We start from the raw sequence: 13,259 nt of genomic DNA on the forward strand, positions 1-13,259 counted from the left end.
TTTGCTGAGCAAATAGTGCAGGGGTGTCCAAACTTGGTCCCTTTAAGACTTTTGGACTTCAACTCCCAGAGTTCCTCAGCCAGCTTTGCTGGCTGAGGGACTCTGGGAGTTGAAGTCCAAAAGTCTTAAAGGGACCAAGTTTGGACACCCCTGAAATAGTGGTAGGTTGAGGACTACTGACCACCAAAGGCTGCAGGATGGTTAGATATACTGTACTTAGTGTATCACAGGCTCCCATTACATAGAAATCAAAGTTAATGAAAATCAATGTAATGCAACATAAAGAATGCAACCTCTCTACAATTATTATACAATTAAGGGCCGTAATAGCTCAGGCTGTAAGGAGCCTGTTATTAGAACACAGCAGCCTGCAATTACTGCAGGTTCAAGCCCGGCCCAAGGTTGACTCAGCCTTCCATCCTTTATAAGGTAGGTAAAATGAGGACCCAGATTGTTGGGGGGGCAATAAGTTGACTTTGTAAATATACAAATAGAATGAGAGTATTGCCTTATACACTGTAAGCCGCCCTGAGTCTTCGGAGAAGGGCGGGATATAAATGTAAATTAAAAAAAAATTATTCATTCAGAAATGGCTTTGTTCAACCTAAGGAAAATAGGGAAGCATAGAAGAAAGCTGCAAATTAATTTTTATTACAAATGAAAATTCCAATAATTGAAATGGATGATCTTCATTTATGACTTTTTAAAGAATTTCAGTGGGAAATCATTATTTTTCTTGGACTCCACCACAACAGGTTGTAAGCGTATCTCATGGAACAGGAACAGCAGGAAGAGCCAATCTTGAGGAAGGTATTGATGCACTTTTGCTTCTCTTTGCAGCTGACGCCCTCGGCTTTTCTGAAAGAGATATCTCTCACAACGGAACAAAGGCTTGCAAGCACCCATGAAGTACACTTGCCTCGCATTATTCAGCTTTTGGACATGAGTGAAACCTCACACCAGAAAGTAAGCATTTTTTCTACTTTAGTGCAGGGCTTCTTGCAATATGCAGGCATGAAAAGATATGGCACAGGATTTTATTAGCTTAAAAAAGGTATATTTTTATATTTAAAAAGAGAAGAGATTCCAAAGGTAATATGAATTGTTTGAAAAATCCTAAGGCAAAATTTGATGTAGCATCCAGGAAGTGGGAGTGGAAAATGAGCACCTCTGTATGATTAGGGCCATGTCTCAAAATGGCATCCAAATGGGGCTGTTTTAGGTTTAAAGTGAAGGTTTAAAGTGAACCTTCAATTTAATTGATTTCTGGTTAGCAGAATTTAGATGCATCTGAATAAAGTATGGCATGTGTTACATACTCCGATGTATTCCTGTCTGCCACTTTATGCATGCATGAAATTCTTGACTTTACTGTAATAGACAACCAGTTTGGTCTAGTTATTAATGTTAGAAACTGGGAGACCGTGAGTTCTAATACTGCCTTAGGATCTAGTCCCTAGAATATAGAGAACTACGCCTTGGGGTTCTCTCAACTCTGGCCATATGGGGGGTCTGGCAAATCTCTAGTGCTTTGAGGACCCAGATTGTTGGGGGCAATAAGTTGACTTTGTATATAAATATACAAATAGAATGAAGACTATTGCTAACATAGTGTAAGCCGCCCTGAGTCTTCGGAGAAGGCGGATATAAATGTAAATTTAAAAAAAAATTATTCATTCAGAAATGGCTTTGTTCAACCTAAGGAAAATAGGGAAGCATAGAAGAAAGCTGCAAATTAATTTTTATTACAAATGAAAATTCCAATAATTGAAATGGATGATCTTCATTTATGACTTTTTAAAGAATTTCAGTGGGAAATCATTATTTTTCTTGGACTCCACCACAACAGGTTGTAAGCGTATCTCATGGAACAGGAACAGCAGGAAGAGCCAATCTTGAGGAAGGTATTGATGCATTTTTGCTTCTCTTTGCAGCTGACGCCCTCGGCTTTTCTGAAAGAGATATCTCTCACAACGGAACAAAGGCTTGCAAGCACCCATGAAGTACACTTGCCTCGCATTATTCAGCTTTTGGACATGAGTGAAACCTCACACCAGAAAGTAAGCATTTTTTCTACTTTAGTGCAGGGCTTCTTGCAATATGCAGGCATGAAAAGATATGGCACAGGATTTTATTAGCTTAAAAAAGGTATATTTTTATATTTAAAAAGAGAAGAGATTCCAAAGGTAATATGAATTGTTTGAAAATTTGATGTGGCATCCAGGAAGTGGGAGTGGAAAATGAGCACCTCTGTATGATTAGGGCCATGTCTCAAAATGGCATCCAAATGGGGCTGTTTTAGGTTTAAAGTGAAGGTTTAAAGTGAACCTTCAATTTAATTGATTTCTGGTTAGCAGAATTTAGATGCATCTGAATAAAGTATGGCATGTGTTACATACTCTGATGTATTCCTGTCTGCCACTTTATGTATGCATGAAATTCTTGACTTTACTGTAATAGACAACCAGTTTGGTCTAGTTATTAAGGTTAGAAACTGGGAGACCGTGAGTTCTAATACTGCCTTAGGATCTAGTCCCTAAAATATAGAGAACTACGCCTCGGGGTTCTCTCAACTCTGGCCATATGGGGGGTCTGGCAAATCTCTAGTGCTTTGAGGACCCAGATTGTTGGGGGCAATAAGTTGACTTTGTATATAAATATACAAATAGAATGAAGACTATTGCTAACATAGTGTAAGCCGCCCTGAGTCTTCGGAGAAGGGCGGGATATAAATGCAAATTAAAAAAAAAAGGAGCTGTGGCAGAGGTAGATATTCAGCCGAAAGCTTTTCTCCCCAGGACATTTCTGACTACTAGATAGCCTTGAAGATTTGATTGATTCCAAGCTGCGGTCGTACCCTCAGGCATCGACTTATGTGATTGCTATATTTAGTTTTTCACACTTACAACTGTTGCAGCATCCCCATGGTTAAACGATTAATATTCAGGCGCTTGGCAACTGGCATGCATTGATGATGGTTTCAGTGTCTCGAAATCATGTGATTCCTTTTTGGGACTCTCTGACAAGCAAAGTCAATGGAGAAGCCAGATGCACTCAAAAACCGGGTTCCTAATTTAACAACTGCAGGGATTCACTGTGGCAAGAAAAGTCGAAAATGTAACAAATCTCATTTAACAACTGCGTTGCTTGGCAATGGAAATTTTGAGCTGAATAATGGTTGTAGGTTGAGGATTGCGTGTATTTGCTATTTGAGTATCTTGCAGAGAAAAAAAATCAGGCCCACCTCATGGTTTGCGGCTTCCTTGGTGACCTTGTGCTGTGCATGAACAAAGAAGAACCGATGGCTGGATGAATCAGTGGCCTGGAGTGGCTTCATTCTGTGGCAGAAAGAATTAGGGCTGATTCCCAGCTGTTGAGATTTGGCTACAGTAGCCAAGGAGGAGACTATTGTTTCCTAGGCCACAGGGTGGGAGCCACCTGGACTGGGCTACCTTCCAGTTAGATATGGTGAAGTGACAGGCTCAGGAACAAAGGGCCTGACACTCCAATAAAGGAGAACAAACAGCCACTGGTTTTACCATCCCAAATTCATTCATACCGCCCTGAGTCTTCGGAGAAGGGCGGAATAAAAATATGAATGAATAAATAAATAAATAAATAAATTTAATAAACTAGGAGGGAACAGATTTCAAATAGAATATCGGTTAACTCAGAATGAATTTTACACAATTTATTTAGTTATTTAATTTATATCCCAGCTTTATTACTTTGATAAACAGCTCAATTAGATATTGATATGTCTAATACTCATTCTTCCTCCTAATTTTCCCACAACAATAACCTTATGAGGTTGGTTTGGCTGAGGGAGAGTCATTGGCTCGAAGTCTAGGCTATTCATGTTGTCTTGTATTTTTGTTATGGATTGCACCAGTAGAGGCTAAGCCAATTTCGTTGTATACATGATGTACAATGACAAAAAAGACTATTATTATATTATTGTTTACTTACAAAGGCAGCTGTAAGTAACCTGAGTTGTTGACTGTGGTTAGGTTTTAAACCCACTTCACATTTCGGTCAAGTATATGTGGTACCTTGCTCAATAGTAGTACCTGTGAGAGGGATCTTGGAGTCCTAGTGGATAACCATTTAGCTATGAGCCAGCAGTGTGCAGCAGTTGCTAAAAAAGCCAACACAGTTCTGGGCTGCATAAACAGAAGGATAGAATCAAGATCACGTGAAGTGTTAGTGCCACTTTATAATGCCTTGGTAAGGCCACACTTGGAATATTGCATCCAGTTTTGGTCGCCACGATGTAAAAAAGATGTTGAGACTCTAGAAAGAGTGCAGAGAAGAGCAACAAAGATGATTAGGGGACTGGAGGCTAAAACATATGAAGAACGGTTGCAGGAACTGGGTATGTCTAGTTTAATAAAAAGAAGGACTAAGGGAGACATGATAGCAGTGTTCCAATATCTCAGGGGTTGCCACAAAGAAGAGGGAGTCGGGCTGTTCTCCAAAGCACCTGAGGGTAGAACAAGAAGCAATGGGTGGAAACTGATCAAGGAAAGAAGCAACTTAGAACTAAGGAGAAATTTCCTAACAGCTAGAACAATTAATAAATGGAACGACTTGCCTGCAGAAGTTGTGAATGCTCCAACACTGGAAATTTTTAAGAAAATGTTGGATAACCATCTGACTGAGATTATTATTATTATTTATTAAATTTTTATACCGCCCTTCTCCCGAAGGACTCAGGGCGGTGTACAGCCAAAAATAAAAAACAGAATATATACAATTAAGACAACATTTAAAACATAGCAAATTATAAAGGCTGATAATTAAAAAAATTAGATTTAAAATTTTAAAATATTAAGAAAACCCAACTAAAATTCAACACTAATTATGCCAGTCCTGCTTGAATGAATAAATGATGGTGTAGGGTTTCCTGCCTGGGCAGGGGGTTGGACTAGAAGGCCTCCAAGGTCCCTTCCAACTCTGTTGTTATATTATTATATTATATATTATATTGTTTTGGTCTATTTAATGGCTATTATTGACAATGTTAGCTGCTCTTTACCTGATGCCTTAATGGTTATAGATACAATGTAACTGCACTAAGCCACCCCAGTATTTCCATCTGTTGCTCTGTATCTTCAGTTCTCCTCGGTTGATCTGGATCGGACTCTGTTTCAACCATTCCCATCAGAAGTGGTTTTTCAAAACTATGCCTCTTGTGAGCTGTACGAAGTACCGCTGATCCTGAGGAACAACGACAAGGTAGCCTTCATCAACAGAATTGGGATATAGTTCGTGGGGGGAGGAAGTTATGGGAGGAAAACCTCTTAGGTGTCAAAGATAAGAACTTTACAACGGGAACTTTTCTTATGGAATGATAATCCTCCTGACAAGCTCTTTCAAGAGAAAGATTTGCTTTAATGCAACCTATTTAAAGATGAGTTATAACGATATCTCTTTATTGTATTTTTCTTACTACTATGAATTGAAAGGTTTCCAGTTTGAATGAAAATTTAAGGCTTCACCCATACTTTCTTCACTCTTAAAAATCCCAGCAAGATGATTTTAACTATTATTTCTGCTTCCCATTTTGAGACTGCAGGGGCAGAAGGTTCAAAGGAAAGAAAACTTCTGTACTGCCAGTTTTGTCCTCTGGAAGAACACTTGAATCTCAATGAACTGGAGAGAGTGAAGTAGAATTTCATGCTATTGTTTATTTTTAAACTTCAGCCTCTTGGTTTTACTTCAACTGCTAGAATTTACTCTCGGGATCCTACAATATTCAGATATTCTGTTGGGGTTGGGTTTTTATCAGGATAAAACCCAACCCCAGGTTGAGTTAATATAGTTATATAGTACATTTTTTTATTTAATTGAACAATCGTAATGAAATTATATGGCTTCTGCATCCTTTATATTTTTAGTACAAGTAGTCCAGAATAATTTTCCTACCCTTCAAATGGAAACAGCAATTTAGTTTTCTTCCAGTTTTATAATAAGTTACTTTACATCAATAGACTGGACTACACTAGACTAGACTAGACTAGACTAGACTAGAATAGACTAGAATAGAATAGAATAGAATTTTGGCCAAGTGTGATTGGAGACACAAGGAATTTGTCTTGGTGCATATACTCTCAGTGTACATAAAATAAAAGATACGTTCATCAAGAATCATAAGGTACAACACTTAATAATACTCATAGGGTACAAATAAACAATCAGGAAACAATCAGTATCAATATAAATCATAAGGATACAAGCAACAAAGTTACAATCATACAGTCATAAGTGGAAGGAGATTGGTGATGGGAACGATGAGAAGATTAATAGTAATGCAGCCTTAGTGAATAGTTTGATAGTGTTGAGGGAATTATTTGTTTAGCAGAGTCATGGCATTCGGGAAAAAACTGTTCTTGTGTCTAGTTGTTCTGGTGTGCAGTGCTCTATAGCGTCGTTTTGAGGGTAGGATGTGAGGGGTCTGTAAATATTTTCACAGCCCTCTTTTTGATTTGTGCAGTATTTAGGTCCTCAATGGAAGGCAGGTTGGTAGCCATTGGTTTTTTTTGCAGTTCTAATTATCCTCTGAAGCCTGTGTCTCTCTTGTTGGATTGCAGAACCGAACCAGACAGTTATAGAGGTGCAGATGACAGACTCAATAATTCCTCTCTAGAACTGTATCAGCAACTCCTTGGGCAGTTTGAGCTTTCTGAGTTGGCGCAGAAAGAACATTCTTTGCTGTCCTTTTTTGAGGACATTTTTGATGTTAGGTGCCCATTTTAGATCTTGCGATATGGTAGAACCTAGAAATTTGAAGGTTTCTACTTTGATACTGTGTTGTCTAGTATTTGTAAGAGGTGGAAGTATGGAAGGGTTTCTCCTAAAGTCTACCACCATTTCTATGGTTTTGAGTGTGTTCGGTTCCAGATAGTTCTGGTCGCACCACGAGACTAGTTGTTCAACCTCCCGTCTGTATACGGATTCATCATTGTCTCGAATGAGACCGATCACTGTTGTGTCATTTGCGAACTTCAGTAGTTTAACAGAGGCATCATTAGCGATGCAGTCATTGGTATACAGAGAGAAGTGGGGAGAGCACACAGCCTTAGGGGGGGTGCTCCTGTACTAATTGTACAAGTATCTGATGTGATTCTGTTTAGCTTCACCTGCTGCTTCCTGTTTGTTAGGAAGCTTATGATCCATTTACAAGTGTGTTCAGGTAGCTGATTTAGCTTAGTTAGAAGAGTGTCTGGAATGATGGTATTGAATACTGAACTAAAGTCTACAAAGAGGACCCTTGCGTAGCTCTTTGGAGATTCAAGATGTTGTAGCATGTAGTGCAGAGCCATATTAACAGCATCATCTGTTGATCTATTTGCTCGGTATGCAAATTGCAAGGGGTCTAAGAGCGGATCCGTGATAGTTTTCAAGTAGGAAAGCACTAGCCTTTCAAAGGTTTTCATGACTACAGATGTTAAAGCAACTGGTCTGTAGTCATTCAGTTCCTTGATGGTGGGCTTCTTCGGCACTGGGATGATAGTAAAGCGTTTGAAGCAAGAAGGAACATAGGACATCTCTAGCGATTTATTGAAGATTTGGGTGAAGATGGGGGCCAATTGGTCAGCACAGACTTTTAAGCAAGAAGGAGTTATCTTGTCTGGGCCTGGAGCTTTTCCTGGCTTTTGTCTGTGAAATAGGTCTTGCACTTCCTTTTCTGTGATCACTAGGGGTTGTGAACCCAGTGGGATGGGGTCAGTTGTAGGAGGCTTGGCTGTTGTTGGTGTGTCTGATATGGGGGTTGTGGAGATAGGTGGCTGTAGTTTCCTTTCAAACCGGCAGTAAAACACATTCAGGTCATCTGCCAGTTGTTGATTTCCTTCAGCCTGGGAAGGAGGTTTGCCATAACCGGTGATATTTTTAAGAGTTTTCCACATTTGCTGGTTCATTTGTTGAGAACTGATTCTTTAGCATTTCAGAATAGCTTCTTTTTTCTGTCTGATCTCCCTTGTTAATATATTTCTGGCCTGATTGTACAGCATTTTATCACCTTTTCTGTAGGCTTCCTCTTTGGAATGACGCAGCTGCTTAAATTTAGCTGTGAACCAAGGTTTACAACTTCAAGAACTTCTATGTTCGAATAACATTTAAATTTTGCTGCAGATAAGACAAATCTGTGTTTAATATCCCCAGAAATATTATCTCCAAATAATGAGAAGTAAGGTAAAGGTAAAGGTTCCCCTTGCACATACATGCTAGTCGTTGCCGACTCTAGGGGGGCAGTGCTCATCTCCGTTTCAAAGCCGAAGAGCCAGCGCTGTCGGAAGACGTCTCCGTGGTCATGTGGCTGGCATGACTCAATGCCAAAGGCGCACGGAACGCTGTTACCTTCCCACCAAAGGTGGTCCCTATTTTTTCTACTTGCATTTTTACGTGCTTTCAAAACTGCTAGGTTGGCAGAAGCTAGGATAAGTAACGGGAGCTCACCCCGTTACACGGCAGCGTTAGGGATTCAAACCGCTGAGCTGCGGCCGACCTTTCGATCGACAAGCTCAACGTCCTAGCCCCTGAGCCACCGCGTCCCTTCAATGAGAAGTAGTGTTTCCACTTATTTTGTTTCTATCAGACCCTCTCCCCTTAGTGCACCACCTAAAGAAGAATTCAGCCATATTCAAATAGGTTCAGAGAAACACTGTGAGAAAGATGAGAGGCTTAGAAATTATGCCTAGCTAATCTAAATGATTATGGCTTCTAGGATCATGTGAACTACATCTCTGGATATTGAAAGAACTAGCAGGGTAACTGCAGAACTCTTCTGGGAAAACAGGTGTGGTCCCAGAACACTGGAGAAGGGTTAATGGGGAAGAGGCAGGACCCAGGAAAGGGCCCCCTGACATCAAGTACTTTGAATAGCTCTGCCTGTTAGTTAATTACTTAGCTCATTAGTTTACAGGAACCAATATGGATATATCTTGGACAATTGATGCCACACTAATTTGATCTTTTGTGACAGACTTCTTAGCTTGATCAGGCAAATGCTGTAGATATAGTACATCTTAACTTCCTCAGAGTTTTTGACAGTATCTCTCAAAGCATCTTAACAACATTGTCAGGTTATGGCTTTGAGAACTCATTAGATAAATCCGAAGTTAGCTCAAAGATCACTAGAGGCTTTCAAGAAGAGACTAGACAGCCATTTCTTTGAAATGGTAAACTCCTGCTTCAGCAGGGGTTTGGACTAGATGACCTCTAGTCTTGGAAAATTGCTTCCAACTGTCTTATCATTTTCATTGGTGTTCAAGCTACCTGGAGAGACATCTCAAGTGGGATGGCACAGGTCTGTGAGCCTAGTGCTATTCAGTGTTTTGATAAATAATATGGATGAGAGAGTTGAGGAAATAGTTACCAATTCTGCAGATGACACAAAGCTAGTGTAGGTGACTAATACTTGAAAAAAAAAAGTTAAGGGAAACTTGACTACAAGCTGGAAGTAAAGAAATAGAATGAAACTTAACAGGGAGAAACGTAAAATCATGCATCTTGTTAAGAAAAATGAAAGAAAGATGTGCAGATTAAGGGAAATTTGCTCATGAGCAAATTTCGGGAGGAGGACTTTGGTGTACTAGCGTACTAATAAAAGTCCAACATGTTCCAACAGTAGAAGGTTAATAAATAAAAGGCAATATAAACTAAACACAGAAAGGAAAATAAAAATAAAGAGAAGAAAAAATAAGAAACAGAAAAGAATTAAAAAAAAGAAATATTTAAAGAAGTGACAAGGAGTAGGTCTTTACCCATGCAGGTATCTCTTCTTTCCCTTCACTGGGTATTTTCAAATAGGCTGGATAGGAAATGGTGTACTGAATCCTGCAGTGGACTTGATAACCTCTTAGATTCTATAAAGAAAGACCCATGTATTCGGAAGTATCATGACTTTCTGATTGGCTCGTTGGCTGAGTGGAAAGAAGCCGCATGACTAGGTCACTGAGGCAATCAGTATTCTGTTGGTACTTTAGCTTGGATTTTTTTAACCAGTTTGTCTCTAGCTCTGTTTTCTTGAGACTAGGTGTGTAAAGCAAAACAACCATGTAGAGTTAACAGAATAAACAGTTAAAAGGGACCTTGGAGGGCTTCTAGTCAGGGGTGGGTTCCAAATTTCTTTACTACCAGTTCTGTGGGCGTGGCTTGCTTGATGGGCATGGCTTGGTGGCCATGTGACTGGGTGGGTGTGGCTTGGTGGCCATGTGACTGGGTGGGCGTGGCCAACTCAATGTCACTTATGTCAAGGGATGCCTCACCTGGCCCCTCCCCTCCCAGCCATTCCTTGTCACACCCAGCCTCAACATGTCTATAGTTCTGTGAAAACGTTGTTCACAACATTTTTCAACTTTATTATCTACATACTATAGATGTACTTTCATGGACCACTGAAAAGAGGAAATGGCTCACATGCTTTGCCCAAGAGTGTGATAGGGAACAGGCTTTTAAGGGGCTGCCAGAAAGAAGGGGGGAGGAAGTCCGCGGTGTGGGCCGCGGTGTGGCTCAGGCTGTAAGAAGCCTGTTATTAAACACAGCTGCCTGCAATTACTGCAGGTTCTAGTCCCACCAGGCCCAAGGTTGACTCAGCCTTCCATCCTTTATAAGGTAGGTAAAATGAGGACCCAGATTGTTGGGGGGGCAATAAGTTGACTTTGTATATAAATATACAAATAGAATGAGACTATTGCCTTACACAATGTAAGCCGCCCTGAGTCTTCGGAGAAGGGCGGGATATAAATGTAAATTAAAAAAAAAAAAGTATTTTCCAAAGCACCAGAAGGCAAAACAAGAAGCAAAGGATGGAAACTGAACAAAGAGAGAAGCAATCTAAAACTAAGGAGAAACTTCCTAAAAGTGAGAACCAATATAGGTGCAGAAATATTTCAATCATAACTTCACACATAAAATAGCCATTCGTGTAATACAACCTGCATATTGTTCAAAACAGTAATTAGTATTATGGCTGATGTTTGACAGCAAGCCTAAAAGTCAAAGATCACAAGAGTTCTTCTTTCTCTACATACAAAAATGTCACATACCAGGAATAGCATATTAAGCTGAATTTATGCAACCTGATGTACAAAATAAACACAGAAATATTTATGCTCTGGACTATAGTCATTGAATGAATGTAAATCTCTGAAAAATGTGGTAGTCCTGAGCAAAAGAAAGGCAGTAAAATGCTGAAAAAGCCTTTGATAGATTGGATTGGCAGTTTTTGTTTAAAGTAATAGAAAAAATGCAATTTGGGGATTATTTTATCCATGCAATTAAAGCAATATATCAGAAGCAAACAGCACAAATAATAGTAAATGGTGGGTTAACAGAAACTTTTAAAATTGGGAAAGGGACGAGACAGGGATGTCCCCTGTCCCCATTACTTTTTATTTTAACTTTAGAAATTCTTCTGAATAAAATACGTGGTTCCGATCGAATAAAGGGAATTAGAGTTAAACATCAAGATTACAGATTAAGAGCTTTTGCAGATGACTTGGTTGTTACTGTATCTCAACCAATATACTCAGTTACTGGTTTAAAAGATATAATTGGTCAGTATGGCAAAGTATCTGGATTTAAGGTGAATCAGCAAAAGACAAAGATGATAACTAAAAGTATGAATATACAACAAAAAGAACTACAGTTAGAAAGAACTACAGTTTTTGAAATCGTTAAAAAGGTTAAATATTTAGGAATATATATTACAGCTTCAAATGTTAAATTATACAAAAATAATTGTGAGGTATTGTGGCAGAAGGTATGGAAAGAAATGGAGATTTGGAAGAAGTTACAACTATCTTTGCTGGGAAGAATAGCGGCTATAAAAATGAATGTTTTGCCCAGGTTTTTATTTTTGTTTCAAATGATACTTAAGAATGATATTAAATTACAGGAATGGCAAAAGGGGATTAATAAATTTGTATGGATGGGCAAAAAACCAAGAATAAAATTAAAAATAATGCAGGATACAAGGGAAAGGGGGGGTCTTAGAAAGGCAGTAAAATCATTCTAGTTGTAGGAACAGTGTAAAATATGAACACATGATAAATAATGGAACAATTAAAAATAACAGCACGGAGTTTTTTCTCTCTCCCCCTTCCTTCCTCTTTCTTTCTCTTCTCTCTCTCTCTCTCTCTCTCTCTTTCTTTCTTTCTCTTTTTTCTTTCTTTCTTTCTAAATCACTCTAAGGTTTGATGAAAGCAGTCACAAGCTTAGGGTGAATTAAGTCTTTCTCCAAAACCAGGATTCCAACAAAAAACTCTAGGTCAGCATCAAACTCAGGTTTCGACTTTTATCCAGAGCCCACCAGCTCCAAAAGTTTGGGACAGACCAGCTTAGATTTCCCAATTAGTCCTGGCAATCAGGAAACCATGGGTGTGTGCCACCTCCGAACCCTCAGCCACCCCTGATGCCACAAGAGGACTTATTAATGCTCCACTATCATGGGCTTTGGGAGAGTGGCCACCACAAGGGATGGAAGGCAAGCAAGACTAGGAGGCATGAGAAAGGAAGGCTAGGATGAGGGATGTCTATGGGGATTCTTGGTCATCCAGGTTGTCCCAAAGGTGCTTTTTTTTCCCCCCAAGAGGCAGTTGGACTTTCTGCTTTTTTTTCAAAGCTTCCTGGAGGAGAAGCGAAACATCTTCAAAGAAAAACCAGAAAGTCCAGTTGCCTCTTAGAGAGGGGGAAAAAAAGCATCTTTGGGAGAAATAGATGAGGGCACCCGGTCCTAGCCTGTGCCCCTCGTGTCCGGGGCATCAATCCCAAGGAAGGATTCAACCTGGCTGGGGCAGGCTTGAAAAAGAGTGCGTGTCCGCGTTCAAGACCAATCACACCCGAGTTCCCCAATTTAGTGCCTGGACATGGGAGGTGGTTGGGTGGGTGAAGGATATATGTTGCGGCCATGGCATCCCCCCTCTCCCCTCAAAAAAAGCATCCCCACCTTTGGATCGGGTCGTTTCTTTGCCCAGCCCAGTTGAACATGGCCCTCAGTTGCGCTGTGCTTTTGCAAAACAAGCCTGCCCTTGACCGAAAGTGGGTGGGTAGATGGCCGCCGTTTCTACTCACATTGTTGGCGAGCTCCTGCAGAGCCACGTTCATGTTGGTGATTCAGAGGGCAGGGGGAACCGGCCTTTGCCTCCTAGCTTGGGAGCCAGCTGGGGGGGTGAGCCGGGCAGGGGTGGTGGCAATGGCAGAGTCCGGCACTTGGGCCATGCAGAGCCGCTCCGCAAGGCGCCGCAGAACGGCAG

The 13,259-nt window shown here is 40.2% G+C and overlaps 1 protein-coding gene across 1 annotated transcript in view; it reads left to right on the plus strand.

Moving 5' to 3' along the window:
* Nucleotides 1–13,259, plus strand: part of LOC131184419 (hydrocephalus-inducing protein homolog) — a 156,757-nt gene that overhangs the window by 64,762 nt on the left and 78,736 nt on the right. The window contains exons 4-5 of the mRNA XM_058155652.1: nt 841–966; nt 5,119–5,238. Coding sequence (XP_058011635.1) covers nt 841–966; nt 5,119–5,238 — 246 coding nt within the window. The remainder of the gene's footprint in view (nt 1–840; nt 967–5,118; nt 5,239–13,259) is intronic.

Source organism: Ahaetulla prasina, chromosome 12 (genome assembly GCF_028640845.1).
Source record: "Ahaetulla prasina isolate Xishuangbanna chromosome 12, ASM2864084v1, whole genome shotgun sequence".
Classification (NCBI taxonomy): Eukaryota; Metazoa; Chordata; class Lepidosauria; order Squamata; family Colubridae; genus Ahaetulla; species Ahaetulla prasina.